The sequence below is a fragment of the Sesamum indicum genome, linkage group LG6, assembly GCF_026168435.1.
Source record: "Sesamum indicum cultivar Baizhima isolate 11 linkage group LG6, ASM2616843v1, whole genome shotgun sequence".
Classification (NCBI taxonomy): Eukaryota; Viridiplantae; Streptophyta; class Magnoliopsida; order Lamiales; family Pedaliaceae; genus Sesamum; species Sesamum indicum.
In genome coordinates this window covers 17,389,129-17,413,002 of record NC_142662.1, presented here as the reverse complement: position 1 = coordinate 17,413,002, position 23,874 = coordinate 17,389,129, and the positions used below count along the sequence as shown (strand labels likewise).

The following is a 23,874-nucleotide window of genomic DNA, read 5'->3' as shown; positions in this document are numbered from 1 at the left end:
CAAAAAATTAAATTTAAATTTTGTCTTTTAAATTAACAAATTGAGCTCAAACGAGCTTCTACTAATTAATTTAAAATCGAATATTACACATTATATTATTCTTTCTTTACCATAAGTATTTAGATCTGTATATCTCCAAGTACTACTTCATCTGATTTATAGCTAGTATTTTGACATTCTCTAATATTAATTTATAAAAAAATTATGACAAAAAAATTGCACGAAAATTAAAAAATATATAATTAATTGACCACGACTGTGTAACGAGTATTAGCCATTGTTTATGGAGGTGAGACCAAGACATTAGCCACACCTCAAAACCGTGATAAATGTTTTGGTCATAGTTAAAATCATAGTAAATGTTAATTAACTGTGGTCAAAACTTATAATTTTGCATTGATTCCGTATGACTTTGATAGATAGTATTGATTTATCATGATTTTTAAACTGCAGTCATTAAAATATAGGGAATAATCCATATTTTCGTACTATGAAATAGACCAGATCGACTTAATTGGTTGACGGTATCCACTGTGTTTTTTTTTTTTTTTTTTTTTTTTTTTTGCAGTAGGACGATGAATTTGTTGCTGATTAATTGGCTAATTAAGACTTACTTTAGCCCGATGGTTACATAATCAATTATGAGAAAATTAATTTTGAAATGTTTAATTCTTAAAAACAAATTATTATAACATTTGAATTCATAATTTTATAATTTATTATGAAAATGCATTATAGTTAAATCCCAAAACTAGCTAGTCTCATTCTTAATTTTCATGAACAAATTAAAAAATATTTAATTGGTATAATAAATAATTAAACAAAAGGTATGAGATTAAAGTTAAATTATAACTTTTATCAAAACATATTGTTGGTGGAATCTAATCCCAAAAATATTATTGAAAAAATATTCAAACAATAAAAAAAAATGAAATAATTAGCACTCGGAACACAAATTTAAACTACTCAATTTCAAGGCGGAACGGAAGCTGAGAATGATCAAATAAGAATTAGAGTTGGAAAAGAAAATACCAAAAAAGATTTTACTAGCCAACTTTCCCTTCTTTGTTCTTGTCTTTCTTTCCTTCTTTTTAATAGCCAATTACAAATATGTCATGAATTTCATTTATCAACAATTATTATACGACACTTATCAATTATAATTATATCATAAATTTCATATATTAATAATTATTAAACGTCAATTATCAGTATTAAATATATACAATTAACTAATAATAAATAAGGATAATTACACTCCCATTCCCTAAGGTTTGGTGTAATTAGACGTGGAAACCCCCGAATTTGAAAAATTACATCTAGCACTCCTGAAGTTTGCTACAATCTAATAAATAAGTCCCTCTATTAGTCAAAATTTACCAAATTTGCTTATATTAACAAAAAACTTGGATAAAAATTTATATTTACCTGCAATTGACTTATTATTGGTTTATTACAAGCCAGATAAACATTTTTATAACTAAATTACCCTCATAAGTCTTCACATATTAATGCATATGAGGAGGTATATCTTCATCGTTATAAGGGTAGTTTAGTCAAAAAAAAGTTGTTTGACCTATAATAAATCAGTAATGAGTCAATCGAGGGTAAACATTAATTTTCATTCTGTTCTTTTTGTTAATGCCAACAAATTCAGTGAATTTTCACTAACAGAGAGACAAGTTTGTTAGACGGAAGCGAACCTCATGGATACTAAATGTAATTTTTCAAACCACAAGAGATCTACGTGTAATTACATCGAACGTCAGGAGAGAGGAAATGTAATTATCCCTAATTAATATTATAATAGGTCATCAACAATTACTTTAAAGTAGACCATTCCTTCATATATTAATAGGACTCGAACCCATAACCCTTAATCATGACAGGACTTCAACTTCACCAATTAAATTAGGCTTGTCGACCCACTCCCACTTTTCTAACCTCCCCTTTTGAAAAAAGAAAGATAAATCGCAATTAAAATTCTAATATTAGTCCAAATATCCATGACCTCCATGTCTTTTCTCTTTTCCCCCAAAAAAATCATGTTACCATTCACACGTATAATGTCATAACAACACATCTAAAGTTAATAATCCTTAATTATCATGTGGGCCAAAAATAACATTCTAGAGAGTTGAACAAAATCCCTTGATTAAAATCGGGAACATGCCACACTAAATTAAAATAATTGGGACAGCATCTCCTAAAATTGAAAACGGACATAGAGGTAGTGCCACCTGCATGTTAGAGATGTCACAATTATTATTTTTGGTGCATGCCCTAAAAATAATAATGAAAATTTTGCAACATCATCCTCAGAAATATCATGACATTTTACCTACCAGTCCCAAAATGCCAAAATTTGACGATTATTATATATAACTAATTTCTGGGGGCCACATGGTTTTGTGCCTTCGCGATTTATGCTGAACAGAATTTTGTAATGCATACAATATAATAAGAAGAAACTAACATTTTTTGCTAAAATAGGCCGCTTGCGGACTCAAATTAAATCAGAAAATAGGTATGTACAAGAAAATATTGAACTTATGGCCAACTTCCAAGATCAATTTTTTTTTTTTTTTCTGATAAATCTTTTTTGGTTTGTGTTTCTATTGACTTTCTAATTTTGGTTTCTGAAAGTCTCATTTTTCATTTATCGGGATATAATACTGTTCCTTCCATAATTTAGAGTTTTTTTTCTTTTATTCTCATTATTTACAGGATCCTTACTTATAGTCTCGTAACTTTTAAAAATTACCACTTTGCTTACCGTTGCACATTTTCGTTAGGTCTTTTACAGGAAAGCACGTGGCCGTTAGAAACCTTTACTCTATTAGTCCCATTAGTTTTTGAATTCTCACTTTTGATCCTATAAATTTTTTTTTTTTTATAAAGTAGCACTTTTTTGTCCTAAGCACTTAACGATCACATGTATTTTTTAATTTACCTCATGTGCTTTTTAAAAAAGAGCAAATTACCTCTCTCGTCAAGAAGTCAGTATGCTATTTTTCAAAAAATACGGGGGATAAAATGATGTTTTATTTTTTTTATAAAGATTTATATAATTATTTTGAACAATATAAGAAGATAATTTAAAAATTATTCCATATTTTAATAATATTTTCAAAATTATCATTTGACATTTTACTACTAATATTATATTTTATTGTGGTGTGGTCACCCTAACTTTATTGTGAGCTTTGAGTATCTCAATTCATCCAATCAATCACGATTATTCACTTCCAGAATGTGGCTGACAACTTAGCCAAAAAAAAATCCCATCATGTTGTGGGTACATACAAACAAGGACGTAGCAAGGAAAGAGGACAAGCATGAGTAATTAAACCATAATTTTTGTAATTTAGAAATATACCAAAAAAAAAAAAAAAAGCTCTTGATCAGTTTTTAAACGATAATTACATAATTACATCAAAATTCCTATAAATTGAGTAATAAATCAATTTATGGAATTATAAAAAATAATTAAACAAATTACGATAAATACACATAAAGTGATACAAATACCAACATATCTGGTGAAACTTGAACCCGTGATCTCAAACTTATTGATAGAACCTCAGCAGCTCTGCCTTAACCACTAGTCTAAAAAATCATGGACAAGCAACATTAGGTTTTTTTTCTTTTTTTCTCTTTTTGTTGTAATTGATGGTACTGATCTTCAATATCATAATGTCTTCGATAACATAAAGTAGAAAAGGACTAAAATTATCAAAAAATTTAAAGTTATAGGATTATATTATGAGAATTAATTTATGTATAAAAGATCAAAATTATCGCCTCTATATTACATAACTAAATTGTATTTTTTTTCCTTATATTTATAATTACTGCATTTGTCACCATAAATATGGCAGATAAATTACTATTTTTTTATAAAAAAATAATTTATTGATTTGCGATATCGAAGGACTTACCTGTATTTTTCTCCAATATAACTAACATTGGAATCAAGTGATGTGAGACGAACAAAAAATTAACAGACAAAAGTAATAAACAAGAAGCAGCCAGTTTAAGTAATAGGGCCAGTTGCCAATGCATCCACATGCATGCCTAAGACAAGACAAACATGCATGCATATGCATATCCTGTCGAGTATTAATTTGGAATGTGAAGTTATATATTAATGATACTAATAATGTCCATTAAGGTAATGACAGGAGTTAAGAATGATTTGACACTAATTAGTGACAACCGTCGCTAAATATGTCACTATGTTAAAGATGTCGAAAACCATTAATTTTGGAGCCAAAAAATACACTAAAATAGTCATTGATATATATTTTTTCAATAATATGTTCTTTTGTCATATTAATGATATTTGTAATACTATTAGTAACAAGAATTACATAACATAATCATCATCGGTTGTTTATTTTTCGGAAATAATATTTGATAGAATAAAGGAAGAACTTGTCTCTAATATTATAAAAACTCAAACTTCAAGTAAAGTACTTTATTTGTGAATGAATTCCTAAAATAGAGTTTGCGGATATTTAAAAGAAAGAATTCTGATCAAGGCAAGCTGGTGTAAGTCTCGATCTATCGTAGCAAGGTAGGGAATTTGGTCGAAACATACCATAACATCCTAGTGATAATCTGATAAAACATAAACCTAAACAACAGCTACAGAAAAATATAAAAATTAACAAAATTCAACTAAAAATGAGAAAATTTAAAGAAACATACGGACAGTGGTCGAAATAATTGAATTTCACCGACAGATTGTGACCTCTCACAACAAATGGTGAAGGGTTAGATTCTCCTCAAAAAGACGATCAAAACAATAGGTAGATTATCTCGTAACTCCTTCCGAATCAAAGTTATGATTATTTAAAATTATACCGTCTAACCACGCATTTCAAACACTATGTATACTTTCGATTTCCATCCCCTAAAATGCCAAATAAAAAAGTTATTGTCACTTGTGTAACTATCATCAGAGACAACTGATGGTATTACTTAATATATTATCAATAATATCATCTTTCATCAACGGCCAAAAATATGAAATATTATGAAGTGTTCACTAGAACGACCAAAACCCTAAAAATGTCACAACTATTACATAATTTTGCAGTGGCGACTACAAAATTATAATATTTAATTATGATTAATTGTCACAATTAATAATAAATAGCCGTAACAAATAGTTATTAGCCACGGCCGCACAACAGTTGTCGACAGTGATTTTTGGCGATAGTGGCTAAAGCATTCGCCATGACTTTTGAGTTGATCATGGATCTTAGCAGTGGCAAATAACTTTTTTATGATGAAAAAGCTAGTTTTTTTGCATCGATTTTATTTAATCATAGTTAATAGTAGTCAATTATCATAATTTTTAGCCATAATCACTAATCCTGTAGTCAATAATAATTTTTTTTCTAATGAAGCACGTGTTTTTGTGCTTTACACAAATATTATAATTTTTTAAAGCATCTGCATGTGTTGGAGTTTGAATTAGGTTAAAGAGAAAGAAACCTTTTCTTTTTCGACCTCGTGGGAAGTTCAGATGCTCCCATGTCTCAATATTTTTAACTAAATACGGAAGAAAAGCATCTTGTATGGAACAGAAGGTGCTTTGTTTTTCCTCGTCTTCTTTCGTTGTTGTTTTGTCTTTGTTTCCTTACGGACAACAAAAGAAAAGAATATATACTTTTAGAATTTAATTTGATAATTAAGTCCTTCAATTATTTTTTTTTAGAAAAAATTGACAAATTAAAAGGCTCATCGAAAAATTGCAATATGACGAAAAAAATAGACATATAAAGAGCAAAATTCATTTAAAATTGCAATCTAGTTGAAAATCGGGACTCTATTGAGGTCCACATACCAAATTCCGAATAGATTTGTGAATTTTGACAGATTTTATTTTATAGAATTACATGATTTAATTACCGAATTGAGCTCTAGTAGGACTAAAATTTACCATCCTTATATCACAATTGCAATTTTCCCAGTGGTTGAAATAGGTTTAGGACACATAATGGTTAAAGATGAGGTCATATGAATAAGTTCGAAATTATGGATTCGAGTCTATCATATGTGAGTATTTATCTCACTTTATTTGAATTTATTATATTTTTTCTTTTAGTTATATTGATGTACAGATTGAACTGATATATTACAGTATATTAATATATTCATGTAGTCATGTAATTACTACGTCGAAAGAAAAATGGGTTCTTTAATTTTTCTTGCTATATATTTAATAAATTAGAAATTTTATAAATACTAGAATGAAGCACGTGGTTCGTATTATATCAATAAAATTATCATATCATAATAATAAAATAAAGTTATAAATCAGAAATATTTTAATTAAAATTTAATAACTACTTCACGAATCACAAGATATTATATCTACAAAGTAAATAGTATTTAGTTAGTTAAAAAAAATAGAATAATATATTTTTTATTCTATTTTAATTGTTAAATAAAAATACACATGGATTTAAAATTGACACCAAAACGCGGAATATCACCATCAATCTGATATCAATCTCTCTGACGTGATTGGATGAGGTGTCCATCAATTATCCAAAATAGACAAAAGCAATAAACAACACGCAGCCAATTTACTATTTCAACACCACTCGGCAATGTAGACAAATACAATTATGTCTTAGTTGAGTGGTTAAATTTCAAAATTTTAAGAATAAATTTGAGATTCAGGTTGAAATTTTATGAAATGTGTGTATATTTATTTTACTTTACGTGAATTTATTATAATTTATTTTCATAAATCTTAATTATAGATATTGATTTGCATAAAAATTAACTAGATCAAAGAAACTCAAGCGATCCAAAAAGAAGAAAGAAATGAGAAGCTCATAACATCCTAGGAGGCCTAAGGAGACCTGTCAGGTGGTCCTTGCGGGTGTCCCTCAGAAAACACGTTGGCAAAGGGAGGAGGCCTAGGACATCCCCCAACTCAGATCATGATCAAAGCCCGCCAAAATATTTAGCTCAAAAGGCACACGCACGTGGCAACCCACTCTCCCACGCAATACCTCATTAGCTCAAAGGTCAGCAACCACCTTGTAACCACATCAGCCCTAGCAAAGGAGGAAATCCCTGATGATTGAGACTCCTTGCAGATTAGGGATGTCCCCTCAAAATCCTAACTTAGGGATTTACTTTCAACAGCAAGATTAATGGAGGATAATAACAGATTATGGCTTATCAAATAACTTTTATCCAGTTTTCCCAAAAATGGAGAAAATGTGCAAAATCATATCGGAAGAGGACACTCCCTGAATACTGATTTACTCCTCCGTACACCTTCCTAACACCTTTCTCACTCTCTGGACGACACCCTTCACGTCCCTCACACCCTTTTACTTTATAAACCATCTCTCTTACTCTATAAACATTCTCTAAGTACTTTACAAACACATTATCAAGTGTTCTTACACTTTTCGCAGACTTTATTCATCATATCTCGATTCTTAATTAAATTAACTTACTATTTTATTTTATTCAATCTCAAATCCAATCCTAACTTGAGCGTTGGAGCGCTAACGCCTTTTCTGCAGGTCCCTCTTCAGGATTTGCATTCACTTCGCCCCAAGCCTTGAACGATTCTCCAGATTCATTGGACCTGTGCATTTTTTGAACGCATCAGATATATATCGGTCGAGCTAATATATTGTACAGTAGTTCAATTTCTCAATTTATTAAACCATTGATGTAATCATATAATTATCACTTTTATTAAAAAAAATAAAAAATACAATTTCTCCCCTTATAATATGAGAAATGATATAAAATCCCCGTGTAAAAAAAATAATAAATTACCTCCAAACAAATTAAACTATATCTAAACATTATTAGGAAGATAATTTATTTTATTTTTTAAAACATAACGAGTATTACGCGAATTCTTTTTTTTTCATATAATTTTTTTTCTCATCTCTCCTATTATAAAAATAAATTATATTTAACCCTAAAAGAAAACGTACACGAGTATGGGAAATTCCTTTCGGATTCATTGGAATATAGAAAACAATATATTAATGGATTGTACAAATAATAATAAATCAACTGAAAAATTTGAAACCAAAACCCGTGACTCTGATCATGTTCATTAATTAATTACAGGAATTAAGAGTGATTAGGCCCTAATTATGACAGATATCTCTAGTACGACAAAAATCTCTTTATTTATTTATTTAAATTCAAAGATGAGGATATCACCTCATGAGTTGCTTTAACTACATGTGAGTCACCAGACAAAGGATATGTCTCGATGAAAATTCCTGACCTCTACTTTGCATAAAAAAATGAAAATTTTTAGTTGTTTATATATTTTGTTGTTTATAATATAAGCAGAAAAAATGGAATTATTTCAATAAATTTAATATATTCTATATGAATAAAATAAATTGTTACTTAAAATATAACTAATTAGAAATTAATAGGTACTTCCTAATTAAAAAAAATTATTTCTACAAAGATATAGCATCTAGTTAAAATATAAAATAATGGTTTTATTTGATTTTAATTGTAATGTTTTTTATAATATATACGTTTCTTCTTTTTTTTTTTTTTTCTTTTGGACAAAGTATTGTATATTAATATAAATATAAATTTCTTATTCGATAGTTAGTTTGGATACACGTGGCAGAGTTTTCTGACAAAATTATTAAACATATCCGTTGGTAGATCTGTCCCTGGACAATTCTATAAAACACAACTTTGAAGAGTTATTTAATTTTTTATTATAAAAAAAAAGAAAATTTATATTAATATAAGTTTTTTAAATATATTAATAATAATATAACGAGTCGCGATTCGATTAAAAAAAATTTTTTTTTTTTAAAAAGTCCCAAATCGCTTTTCGACTACGGACTTGAAGTCGGTATTCCCGACTTGGAGTCGGTATTCAATACCGACTCCAAGTGCAAATTTTTTTTTTGTTTTTTTAATCAAATTTTGTTAATTAATTATATAATTTTATTTAATTATGTATAATTAATATATTAAAGTTTAAAAATTATAATATTAAAATTGTATTAATATAAAAAATTATAATTAAGTGTATAAATATAATATGTATATTTTTTTGTACAATTGTAAAAAATACAATGAAGTATACAATTATTCTTGACAATCCAATACTAGTACATCTGATTGTGTATCACGACTTGGGCAATTTTTCTTTTTTTTTTCATTTAATTAAATTATAAATAATTAATTATATAATTTCATTTAAGTATACATAATTAACATATTAAAATTACAATTATATTAATTAACATATTAAAGTTACAGTGGTATTAATTAACATATTAAAGTTATAATTTTATTTAATTATATATAATTAATTAAAATTATATTAATTTAAAAAATTATAATTAAGTGTACAAATGTAATAATGTATATTTTTTTGTACAGTTGTAAATAATACAATGAAATATACAATTAGTCTTGACAAACCGATACCGGTACATCTGATTGTGTAGAAGAATTTTTGAAATATTTCTATGAATTTTCTATCAATTTATCATTACTATATATGATGTTTAATTGAATATTAATATAAATAGCCAAAATCATAAAATAGCCAATAATATAATTTTATAAATTATTCACAACGAGATGGATTGGGCCCAAACACAATGCAACAATCCTAACAAAGAAACTCTTCTACACAATCAGATTTACTAGTATTGGATTGTCAAGAATAATTTTATACTTCATTGTATTTTTTACAACTGTACAAAAAAATATACATATTATATTTGTACACTTAATTATAAGTTTTTATATTAATACAATTTTAATATTATAATTTTCTAAACTTTAATATATTAATTATACATAATTAAACAAAATTATATAATTAATTAACAAAATTTTGATTAAAAAAACAAAAAAAGAATTGCACTTGGAGTCGGTATTTGGAATCCCGACTTGGAACTTTTAAAAAAAAAAAAAAAAATTTAATCGAGTCGCGATTTTGAATCGCGACTCGTTATATTATTATTAATATATTTAAAAAAATTATATTAATATAAATTTTCTTTTTTTGGTAATAAAAAATTAAATAACTCCAACTTTGAAGTCGGTTTTGATTATTAAATTTTGGGGTGACTAACAATTTACCCTCCTATGATATTGAAAATGAGTTAATTACTCTCCATTAAAAATAAATAGCAATTTATCCCCCTGTATTTTGTAAAATGAAATAATTTACCTCATGGGGGATAAATTGCTACATTTTAAAAAAAATATAGAATAAATTGCTATTTTATTTTTTATAAAAGGGTTATTTGTCTATTTTCATAACAACAGGTAGGTAAATTACAATTTACCCTTAGATTTTGTGTCCCCCACTACAAGCTTTCAAGAGTCTTTTAGGAAAGATCCATCAATATTGAGTTTATTGTTTATTACTTTTGAAATTTTATTATCTTTTTTCTTACTAGCTTGGATAATTTTATGGATTAATATTTTAAAAAATAAAATAAATATATATGGGGACAAAGGATCATCCTACCGTATCCCTCCTTGTGGTTTCCAATCTTTTGAATATTGACCGTTGATTTTGATTGTGTAGGTCTTTCTATGAACATATCCAGGAAGTTAAATTTTTTTAATGTGAACATTATGAAATTTCATTCAATTTTATCTTATGTTTTTCAACATTTAATTTTAGGATAATATAAGTATCTTTTATGATTTCTTTTCCTAATGATTAGCGTAAAAAAAAATTACTATTGGCTACAATGTCAACGATCGTGGCTGAAAATCATGGTAAATAATTAACTAACTATAATTAAATAAAATTGATGTAAAAAATTATTTATCACAACTAAGAGCCATAGTAAAAATACTTCTCATGGTTTTTAGCCATAGCAAATATTTTAGCCACCGTTGCAAAAACTACGGCTAACAACCGATTGCGAAGTCGTGATCGGTAACTATTTACTATGGCTATTTATAATTAATCATGACAATTAGCTATAGTTAAATGTTATATTTTGTAGTGTTGGGCCATTAAAAGGTTATTTTGAGATAAGTCTAGTCGTTGTTGGACCCATCTATTTTTTCTTAAATTAGAGTTTAATTCATCTGGGCCAGGTAGTTTGTTGGGCCAATCTTTTTAAGGCTATTGAGTTTGTTAAAGATGAATGGGCTTTCACTGGGAAGTTGTGGTATTGGTTCATTAAATTTGTTGCTTATATTATGATAAAATTCCTTTGAAAACAATTTTGAATGATATTTGTAATAATATTACTATATTGCCATATACTATTTTGGTGACACTGGGCATGATAGAATTTTGTATTGGAGTCTCCATTTTTAATTCGTATTGTTCTAAGTTTTTTATAGATAGAACACTGTTGGAAAGTTGGACATGTTAGTTAACTATCAAAAGAATTGGATTGAAATTTGGACTTGCCTGGAAAAAATTATGATTGTTTGAAAGGGTATTGTCCAGTCAACCAAAAAATTGAGAATCTGTTACTTGTTGCTTGATAAGTTGACTTCAATCAATCTAGGTAGGATTAGTTGGAGAACTTTTTACTATGATATCTATTATGACGTCATGCACACAAGTCATGTGTCTTCCTAACTGTATGCTGAGTCATCCTATTGGATTGGACTCATTTTTCAAGTCGACCAAGTTAGTCCAGATAAACAGGCTATGGGCTTGATACCTTGTTCATAGGCTAAAAGGATCACACCTAATTGACTTGCTTGATGGGGTCCTACACATTTAACTTTGGGCTTGAGAAAAATATTTGATGGGGCATCATCACCCCTACTCTATGAGTGCAAGACTTAGTGTGGTATTGTTGGAGTAAGAAAAATAGTCCTGCAAAAGATCTACTTGAAAAGACCTTTTTACCCATGTAAGTTCAGCAAGGAAAATCCTTCTATACTGCTTAGGCTCGCCTTGTTGTGTTGATGAAGGAGAGTCCTTTAGGGTTTACCGCTCCCAATTTATTGTTGTTGCGCAATGAGTATCAGAAAAAAGTACGAGATACCTGATGATATTGTGATTCAGGTCCTTATTGTTGATGCTCACCCGGACTTCCCTCCTGATAGGTTTTTCTTTGTCTTTTTTTCATGGAGCCAGCTGGAAGCCAGTTTACACTTCCTTATCCCCGAATTTTTCTTTGATGTAGTTGCCTTATTTAATATCCCCTTAAATCAACTCATATTTAAGTCCTTTAGCTTGCTGCCTGTTTTTTACATTTTGGTGAAAAAGTTGGGAGAAATCTCTTCAACCTCCTAGTTTTAGTCGTTTTTTCTACTCATATGAGCAGGGCTTTTATTTTTTTTTACTTCATTTCCCGACGGGAAGCTCGATCCGTTCCAACTAAGTCCTCTGTGAAGGTGTGGAAACGTTATTATTTTTTCATCTCTTCCCCCATGCCTTGGAGATTTCCTCTTAGGTGGATCACAAACCCACCTAAACAGCTTAAGTATTCTATTTGAACTCGTTCTGCTGCCTTCCAAAACTTGTTGGAATGCTTAATTGTTTATCCCTTTAACCATTACAAATAAGTTCACCCTGTTATTCTTCATCGTTTCAGACTGAGCCGAAAAGAGACAGATATAGAAATCCTGCTTGTTGGTATACCTCCTTGAAGCATTTTTATTTGTTGTTTTCTTGTTGAAAAGATAGTTTAGCTTGTTTTAATGATTGTTTTTGTACCTGAATTTTGGTAGCCAAGATGTTCCAAAAATTGTTGCAGGACAAAGCTAAGAGGGAAAGGGAGATAAGACTCCAGTTGCACAGGCTGCTCTACTAGGCGAACCTTGCTAAAGAATCCTCCGTCAACCCCTGCCAGCTCTGCTTCCTCTGAGGATCCTAAGGTCAAGTGTTTTGCTGACGTGTTGCCTACACACCTTCCAACAGAGCCTTAGGGGAGCTCGTTGTAACTTATCTTATAAATTAATACAAACTTTATATACTGCCAAATCACTAGGTACTAGGATTCTTGCATGTGTGGTTGCATATTTTCTACTCTAATTGTCATTATCATTATCATGGCCTCAACACAAACTTTTGAATCATATAAACCTCATACGACACATTTTCATCATACTTCACTAGTACTCTCAAAACCCATTTACACTACTAAATTATTAAACATTAAAGTCCCAACATTTGAATATAACATATTCAAACTTAACAAGTACCAGAAAGATGTATCATTCCTCCATCAAATTTCCAACTGGCTTTGCACCTCAAGAATGGTCTTAGCCGAGTTCCTGAGCTGCTGGGCTTCCTCGTCAGTGAGATGCACATTGGCCACTCCCAAGACTCCATTTCTGCCAAGTTGAGCCGGCAAGCTAAGGAAGACCTCACCACCATCGATATCATAGAAGCCCTTTGCAAGAATGGAGACGGGATGAATCTTTCTCTGGTCCCTCAGCAACGTCCAGGCCAAGCTAGCAACAGAGTAACCAATAGCCCAAGACGTGTAGCCTTTCAACTGTATGACTTCGTATGCACTGTGCACCACTTCTTTGTGTATGTTTTCTAGGGTTTCCTTCTCGTAGGCAATTTGTTGTCTCTTCAAGAAGCTGAGAACGGGTACTCCTCCCACGCTTATGCTTGACCATAGCGCCACTGAACTATCCCCATGCTCCCCAACAATGTATGCCTATAATTTAATTAACATATGCATGTTATGAAGGATTAGTAAGTGACTGCGAACCAAAAAGGTTACTTGCACTGTACACCCTATAAAAATACTACTAGACAGAAAAGCCTCCTTAACAGAAAACAGGCAATACGATCCGAACTTTTAAAAGAAAAAGAGCCAACAGGTTCAGGGAGTCATGATACTACTATTCACGAGGGTTTTTTTCCTATTTTTGTAGTACAGTCTATTACATTTAACCTCAAAAAATAAAAAAATCATGGTATGTGGAGGCATACATAGATTTTTCTTAGTATTAGAAAGGAAGTAGATTTACTCCTCATAAGTGAAGACGAAAAATCAGGAGAAAGATGACAAAAACAATGTTCAACATAATGAGAGAACGACTGCAGATTTGTGGTTTTTGTTGCAAAGTTTAGTAAGTACTGATAGACTTGCCAAAAACGTTATCAAGAAAGTCGTTTGCAATGACACCTTTTGCTGAAAGGAAAAATTGCACTTTTATTCCACTTGGAATTTAGTTAAGATAAGGACACATTGAGAGCATTTGTTCCAAGAAAAGCCAATTTGACTAGAAAATGGCTGGAAAAACAATTTCAAATGAGTAACGCAAGAGTATTTCCGGCCAAACTCACAATTTCAGACAACAAATGTCCTCAATTAACTATTTTTTATTTTTTTTAATATTGTTCTTCATTGTCAAATTGAAATTTTTGAGTGGATCAAAAGGGTCACTGATCTATATTACAATAGGAAAAATGTAATTTTCCCTTCACCAAAAATACATCATTTGCATCCTATGATTTCTTTGTCGAAGTTATATCACAAGAAAGCTATATGAAGAAGGGGCTACGTTCATATTATGAATACATAGAACTACAAATCTCCCTCAAATCATGAATTGATGGGTACCAACTCAAGAATCAAAATGTAGAGCCAAAAATCTAACTATTAAGTGATCATATATCATAACTGCATGATATATTACTAGAGGATGTTAAGTAGGTTCTTTCAGAAAATATACGATTATCGACGTTACTAACGTTTGCAACAACTTCTATATTTATGGTGGAATGCTGGATAAAAATTGGGATAGATATGCATTTTGTTAACTAAATATGTCAAAATTGATGGTTAAATATTGATAAATTAGTTCAATATTTGCTTGATTGTGATCGACAGAGATAAAATCATGTATTTACTAAACTAACCACTAGTAAGACAAAAAAATGAAAATCGAGGTAAGCTACTTTGGGCAATAGATAGGTGAAAGTATATTAACTCTGAGGATGGCAATTGAAGAAATTGGGAACAGGTCTACTTATGGGATCAAAAATGTAATTTACTCTTATTTTGATTGTATTGACTAACAGGGAAAACAACTGCCATTATCAATTGGACGGAAATTAGGGGTGTCCAAATCGGTTAACTGAACCGAACCGAACCAAATTTTCGATTAACCGAACCGAACCGAATTTTCGGTTAACCGAAAATTCGGTTCGGCATTTTGGAAAACCGAAAAAAAACCGTTTTTTTCCTTTTATTTTTTTAAATAATATATTTTGATTAAGCCGAAATTATGAAGAGGGAAAATTCTTTGACAACAACAATGCCAAGAATCCAAAAAGAGGGAAAATAACAACATATTTTTTAATTTAGGCATTTTATCAAACACCTTCAAAGCAAAATTGTAAGTTAAATTTCTCTTCTCTTGTTTGTCCTATTCTTATTCTATATATTACTAATATAATATTAATATATATAATTATGTAATATTAATATAAATAAAAATATATTTTATTTATTTTATTATTAAAGTTCGATTTTTTGATTCGGTTCGGTCACCGTTTCGGTGACCGAACCGAATCGAAAAACCGAAATTTTTTTAAAGAAAAACCGAAAACCGAACAGAACCAAAAATTTCGATTCGGTTCGGCCGGTTTTTCGATTTTCTGCACACCCCTAACGAAAATCCTTCTATGGTTCTCAAATTAAAAAAAAAAAAAAAACACACATGGGACTCAATGTATGAATTGACCTGAGCGTGAGACCAAAATTAAAAATAGGTCGGACCAAAAATATAATTTATCCTGAAGTAAACAAGCCACAGTACCTGGCTCAATCCCGCTAAGTAAACAAGTCTTGTGTAGTACTTGCCCTTCCACGTTTACTCGAATTTTATTTTCATTTCAAATTCTATTACATTTTCTATAACATTTAACATATATGGACCACTATATTAAATATTTCCTTAAAAGATGTACGATGTAACTTTTGCACACGTTATCGTACTTATTATATGCATAAGAAGACGTAATAAAAATTGAAATCAATCTCGTAATTCTTACCCCTCTCTACAACATTCCTAAAATACGTGGTTATCATGATTACAACTTTCAAATCTTAGAACAAAGCAAGTCCTTCACAAAAGCTAAAAGGGTAAATTACATAAATACTCCTTGAAATTATGTCTAATTATATAAATTCTCCCTGTTTTTTTATAAAATTATAATTTTACCCCCTAATTCGGTGTTTATATAATATATCTCAAAAAAATTTACTTATAAAATATATACTTGAAATAACAAAATTTTTTAAGATTTGAAAAAAAATTAAGGTTGTTTATATAAAATTTAACAAAATTAAGACTGTGGACTAAAATTATATTTTTTGTAGACATAACATATATAATATGGTGAGTTGAAAAACAATTACATCAAGAATGGCAAAAATGGTTAGTTGTGGATCAAATAGTACATGGTCTGTGCCACTTAGAAAAGTCCCACTAGCATAGTGGACGTATTTAGTGTGTGTAGTTTAAGCTATAGACTTTTCGAAAAGCAGAAAAGCAGCAAAGTAAAGAATAATCAGAAAGTGATTAAAATAATCTGACCTGCACGTCCTGTGCATTGACATCCAGGTGATCAGCAATCAAGAACCGGAATCTTGACGAATCCAAGTTCGTGCCCGACCCGATTACCCTGTTAGCCGGAAACCCGGAGAGCCTCCACGCCACATAAGTCAACACATCAACGGGGTTGGAAACCACCATGATTATGCAATCCGGCGAGTACTTTGCCAACGGCGGCACGATGTGCTTGAACAGAGCCACGTTTCTCTGCAAGAGATTGAGCCTGCTCTCGCCGGGGTTCTGCCGCGCGCCGGCGGTGACGATGCAGAGATCGGAGTTGGCGCTAATGGCGTAGTCAAGGGAGGCGTGGATCTTCGTCCGGGGGAGGAAGGCGGCGGCGTGCTGGAGGTCGAGCATCTCCCCGCGGAGCTTGTCTTCTTTGGCGTCGATGAGGGCGAGCTCGTCGGCGAGGTCTTGGGTGAGGATGGTCTGGGCGATGGCCATGCCCACGTTGCCGACGCCGACGACTGTGATCTTGGTTGGGCGTTTGGTGTCTGAAGGCGGCTCCCCGCCGGAGATGGGGGCGAAGAAGGCTTTGGAGAGGTCAAGGCCGCCGGGCCCGAGGGAGGAGGCGGAGGAGCACTTGTGCATTGTGATCAATAGCGGGTCTCAGTGTGGTGTTGAAGAAAGAGCAGTGGTGGTGGAGAGTGGGGTTTGCAGTTATATATATAAGGGGAACAACCTGGCGGTGCGAGGGGAATGGCGGATTGGCACTTTTCAACGGTCATTTATAATGGGAGAAATTGCAGGGAAGAGGAGTGATCTGATGTGGTGCACCCTCAGCACAAATATTCCATATCATTCCAATTTGGTCCAATAGTTTTTTTCTTTTTAAGTTGCTTTGATATTTTACATTAAATGTTTCAGAATTTATAAAATATTTAATATTTTTTAAAAAAAATATAAGTTTCAGAAATAACATGTTATTGTTTAAAGAAAAATGAAGGACCTCCTAAACTATTATAAAAATTTTAACCTATTAAGAAGTACTTATAATTAATAATAATACATTAATATATATATATTATATGTAGTTTTTATTCCCAATATGATAGAAATAACTAATACCTTTTCGGGGAAGGGGCGATTATCACTTATATTTATATCTATACTAACAAGAAGAAAATCTCATTTTTATTTACAAATAGCGGCTACTTATACTAGGAACATCAACTTTTTAAATTACCACAAATGTCTTTTTGTATTTTCAACCACCCTTACTTAACTTCTTCTTTTCATCTATATTATCTATACTATCTATACCACTTTTTTTTGTGTCAATAATATCTTTAAATTAGTTTTATTTTATCTATTTATTTATGTATATTTTATTTTTATTTATAATATATTTTAAAATATAAATAATTATTTATTATATGCACGCAGAGACGATATATCATAACGACTAGTAAGGTAATAAGACTCTACAAAAAATGCAATGTTTAACCATGTCAATTAATAACAAAATACCCATAGCAAACAGCTATTGGCCACGTCCATCCAATAATTATTGGTTGTGGTATCTGCGAGGTGGCTAAAATATTTGCCATGACTTTCTTTTACCATGATTCTTAGTCATGACAAATAAGTTTTTCTTTTATGGAAAAACTTATGTTTTTATATCGATTTCATTTTATCGTGGCCAATGAAAAGTATTTACCACGATTTTTAGTCTATAACTATTAAAATTATAGCCAATAATTATTTTTTTTTATAGTGAAGATTCTCATAGGAACAAATATTCCCAAACCTAAATCATACCAATCATAATATGCAGTTGGAAGTGACTTTGGATTGCAAATTCCATTCCCATTCTATTCCTACTTACTAATCAACCCCTTTTAAATATTTGAATAAAATAATATCATAGAGCTTATAAAATATTAGTAATCACGATTTTACAACTAATTTTATAAGAAGTATGAGACAGTAGAATAATCATTTTTAATTTATAAAATATACATTAATCATAATACCCTCAAAGGCATATATTTTCATACAAAATATTCCATTTTTTTAAATTTTTTATAAAATTATTAAAAATAAAATTAATAAAAAGTATCTAAAAAATATCAATCATTATCAATTATAAAAATTTAAATTATGGTTATTTATGGAATATGTTTCAATAATTAATATAAATATAATAGTGTTATGGTTGTAGATTGAATAATGAATTCAATGAAAAAATTGCCATCGATACATAACTGCTTCCTGAGTAGATAATTTTTTTTTATAGAGACTGATTAAAGAGTTGCGTTGTCAATGAATAGTAAAGTTTGATTTTGAGATATTTATAATAAAATTAAAAGTATTAGGATGTAATAAAGTATATATATTTATAGTGTATATTATAAGTAAAACTTTATTTTTATATCTTTATAAATAATTCAATATCTTTGATATATCCATCAAATAGGCAAATAACACTACATTCCAGTGTGGTGTAGAGACCCTGAATCGCAACTCCCACCGGCTTTAACTTCGAGAAGCCAAAACACGTGGGGGGGGCGGAGGGGACTCTGTCCCCCAAGGCACATGAGGACCTTTTCCGTACATGATCTTGACAAGATCTGTGAACGCTTATTGTTCTGACCTTTATGTCGCTAACACGCTTTCTAAACAATGTGCGGCCCCTCACAAATCATGGCAGGATTTCACAGAGTAATTGCAAAATTTTCTATTTTTGTAATGGGAAAAAATGTATAAAATTCATGTATTTTAAAAAGTCAGCTAAAATTTTCTTTTTATTTTAAAAATAGGTCAAAATTCTCTTGTGATTTTGTAAAATTCAGCTCAATCGCCTCCTCTCCGTTAAATCCAACTAACGGTATTAATGACTGTTGGATCTTTTTTTATCAAATGTTGGTCTAACATCATTAGACCTAATTAATTAATATGAACCGTTAGAATTTAAAAAAAAATGAAAAGTTTAGATTCAACAAATTATTTAACTTATATTAAATATAAATAATTAATTTTAACTTATATTAAATATAAATAATATAAAATTAAAAAATATATTATTATTATTATTGTATATTAAAAAAAAAACTAATTACCCCACCCCTTATTCCTGTTGCCCCCCTTTACCCCACCATCATCTCCATCGCGACAACATGGATTTTTCAAAGCGTCGTATCTTTGCAAATGTTTTACCAAAATGAGCGAGGTCAGTTTCGTTAGAATCGTCTTAAAAAGAAGAGTCTGATGGTGGTGGTCTGAGATCAAGATTCGACTGGACGACGATGAATCTATGGCAAACATGTTCGGTAGTCATGGCTTGAACCCAGTCTCTCCAATTGACGAAAATTGAAATTGAAGTTATAAAAATGTTCATCTTGAAGAGAGAATTCCAGTGATACCATTGACCGTCGAAAATTCATTCGCACGGCGCATGAAACATACAAACAAGTTCCCAGCGAAAAAGGGGTGAAAACCTTCAGTTTTTTTAAATTTTTTAATTAACTTTAATTATATAGAAATATATTTTAGTTAATTAAGAAGATTTTAAATAATTATAATAATTAAATATTTTAGCTAATTAAGAATATTATAATAATAATTATTGTAGTTAAATATATATTTTAATTGATAAAAATAATTTTAGATTTAAATATAATCTAATTTAATATTATATATTAAATAAATTAAATATAATTTAAAATTTTAATTTTAATTATAAAAAATACAAAAACAAAATAAAAACAAAAAAGTAGCATTTTAGTAAAAAGATACACCTAAGAAAAAGGTAAAAAAATAGTTAAAAAATACCCCCAAACGCAAAAGAGCTCGTGTAATGCACCTCCATTAATTACTAATGGAAGAGGTGTTTGTTGCTGGGTTTTACAAAATACAGTGGGGGTTTAGCCTATTTTTAGAACATAAAAGAGTTTTTAGCCGATTTTTTAAAACACGGGGATTTATGCATTTTGTCATTTTGTAATGGGACAAAATCGTACAATTTTTTATTATATATGCTGGTCATCTTATAGACGATCTACTAATATTATGAACTGAAGTCTAAATATGTGAAAATCAACACACAGGTTAGGGTATACATTTAACACTACTAAGCGTCTTGATAAAAATTCAAATTTATATCGTGAATGTGACAATATTCGACTTTATCACTAACTTATAATGTTGATGGTGTTCAAAATAATACGTGGCATTGATGGTTTTAATCCTAACAAATATAAGCTGTCTCGAGAAAAATATTTTCATTATTTTAGATAATATAATTTGTAAATGGTGAAGGGAACATTACTACTTTACCCTTATTAAAGTGTTTGTTTTTTAAAACAAAAAATTTGAAAAATATAAAAAAAAAATTGAGAATGGATAAAATAAATGATCCATACGGCAAACTAGTCCATAAAATTATTTTAAAAAATTCTAAAACATATATAAAATTATAATTCATAATTCAAAAGAATATTTTGATCAGTTCACTACAAAAATTATATAAAAATTTAATGAAGGCTAACAAAATTGGTTTGTTGTTGGAGTACGAGATATTAAATCAGAGGGTATTTATTATTTTTTAAAATAACAAAAAAAATATTTATAATTGTACTAAATTTAAGAAAGATTACTGTAATTTATCCTCGTCAATAATGTCGATCACCTGCTTCAAGTTTGAGAAGCATCGACGAATTGGAATACGATTTTCAAAAGTGATTTATTGGTCTATTTTCAAACGATTTCTGTGAATTTGATGCGTCAAAGGTTATGTAGTGACTAGTTTGGACCCCAGTCCCCATACATATCATCTAAGACATGAGAAAATTATTAGTCAAAGAGAACATTCCAAGAATTATTAAAACTTTTCATATTTAATTATATTGAATATGTATTTATATCAAGATTTTTATAATATTTTACATTATCTAATGCATATTTTCATTAGAAGAAAAATTACTACCGGCTATATATAACTTTATTTGTTATGGACTATAATTATGATAAATAATTATTATTAATCATGATTAAATAAAAACCAATGCAAAAATTTAAATTATCGATCATGAAAAATATTTTTACACGACTTTTAGTCATGACATGTTCTAGCCACACTCTAAAAAATTACTGCTAATAACCATTGAGTAGCCGTGGTGAATGACTATTCACTGTGGTTATTTACGATTGAATAAATTTATGCATAATACTTCAACTTTTTGTAAATAATAAAGTAATAGAAATTATTATTATTATTGATGTTAATTATTAGCTGCTTTTTGATTTTTTTCTTGACATAAACTTAAGGATCTCTTTTCATTCCTAAATCCAAAACATAATTAATGTTATTTTGTCAACCAATATGTTTGATAAATATTTGAAAATATAATAAAGTTTTTAAACTTATTTTATATCAGTAATTTAAAATTTTAATATTTTTTTCCTTTAACATAATGGGCTTGTGTTTGAGCTGTAGTTTTGGGTCCGATTTAATCGAGCACCCGACTAATTGGGTACCCGATTAGTTGGGTTCGGGTAATTTGTTTGAAAAAAATAACTATATTTTTTTATATTAAAAAATAAAGTCCAACTAAATATATTGAAAAGAAAATATAAACATATTCTTAACAGAAATCTCAAACCTTTCGATGAAGGCTTCTTAAAATTAATGAGCAAATATTTATAATTATGAAAACTAATAACAACAAAAATTTAATAGACAATCATTTACAAAATTAAAACTAAATTTACCAAACTAATAATTGACCATACTAGATTGTAATCTTAAAACTCCAACCACGATTTAATTATAAAAATCACATCAACGATATATTTAACATACATCAAATCTCATTAACAATTCACGATAATATGATACTAAAACACAAAAAATTCTACTGAATTGATTTGAGTGCCAAGAGCCGTCGTGCACAAAGTAGAAAATGAAGAAGTGGCACCATCAACCTCCAATTTAGTTAATTCTACATAAAATAGAAAATACTTAGACAACTAAAAAATAATTAGAGTACATAAAATTGAACAAGAAATAAAGTGCAAAACAAAATAAAATTACCTTTCTCAACCACTTCAAGTTCACTCAAAAATACTCCTCAATGCTAATTGATTAGGAATCTTTTCTAAACCAATCTTGAGCATAAATAATTGCTTGAACTATCTTAGGAGACAAAGAACTCCTAAAAGCATTAAGAACATGACCATTGGTACTAAATGCGGTTTCTAAAGCAACAGTTGAGACTGCCCGAGCCACTTTTGAGAGAATTGAAAACCTTTGAGTGTTTACTTTCCACCAATTTAATATATCAAATTTTTCTCTATGTATTTCGACATCTTCACCAAAATATTTCTCCAACTCCGATTTCACACGATCACCTTTATCCCTTATTTTGTACACACTGAAATCTTGTTCAATGGTAAACTTACAAGTTACCTCATGATCATGCTCAATCTCAGTTGAAGAAGAAGATGGTGAAGAAACACGACTAGGTGATGGCCCCGGGCTTCCTAATGTTCCTTGAAGAGTATGATCATATCTCAACTTATAAGCATTAAACATCTCATAGACGAGATTTGCGACCCGATTTGCTCGACCAATCGCAACCCCGTTGATGCAGACTCGGCAGAGCAGTTGTTACAGGAGCTGGCCTCTCCGGCTAGATTGCCTAGAAATCAATTCCCTATAGATGAGATACCGGAGTACCTGGTCAGGAACACGGAGGAGAAAATCCGAGTGATGAAACAGAGGAGTAGCTCATGCGGTCCAAGAATTAAGACAAATAGAATTAAAAAAAAAAGATGGCAGAAACAAAAAACTTGATGTCGTGTCAAATGTAAAGGAATAGTACTCTTGCTTTTATGTTTTGTTGCGTTAATGTTGTAATGATAACTGTTGTTTTATTTTCAATGAAGAAGGGATGGGGACTCCGAAAAGCCTCCCCCACCTTCGGGTGTTTAATTTTTTTAAAAAAAAGGTATTAAATAACTCATAAAGGCCATCTCTCACTTGTTCTTTCATCGTATCACTTTTTCCAACACCACCATACAATTTATTAAAGGAAAATTCTTGGACTCTAATTTAGGACGTGGATCAAGAACCACAACATAATATAAAATCATATTCATCTTTTCAATTAATCCCCAATACTTGTCAGATTTTCCTTCATTTTCTTTGTCATCTCATTTAATTCAGCATCGTTACTACTGAACCACAGTTTGAGAAGCAAGTCAACCTCACATATTTCGCGAAACACAAGATTAGATGTAACATATAAGGTACCAGAATGCGCAAAGCGAGATTGTAAAAATGTTGAAAAAATTTCACTAGTAGTTTTG

The 23,874-nt window shown here is 30.0% G+C and overlaps 1 protein-coding gene across 1 annotated transcript; it reads right to left on the bottom strand.

Annotated features, from left to right (window-relative positions):
* Positions 1–13,096: 13,096 nt before the first annotated feature.
* LOC105164308 (Lactate/malate dehydrogenase family protein) lies at positions 13,097–17,283 on the bottom strand. Its single transcript, XM_011082929.3, has 2 exons — positions 16,546–17,283; positions 13,097–13,652 (listed from the first exon to the last, which is right to left on the bottom strand). The coding sequence occupies exons 1-2, from the start codon at positions 17,152–17,154 to the stop codon at positions 13,209–13,211; spliced, it is 1,053 nt and encodes a 350-aa protein (XP_011081231.1). The 5' UTR covers positions 17,155–17,283; the 3' UTR covers positions 13,097–13,208.
* Between the last annotated feature and the right edge of the window lie 6,591 nt (positions 17,284–23,874).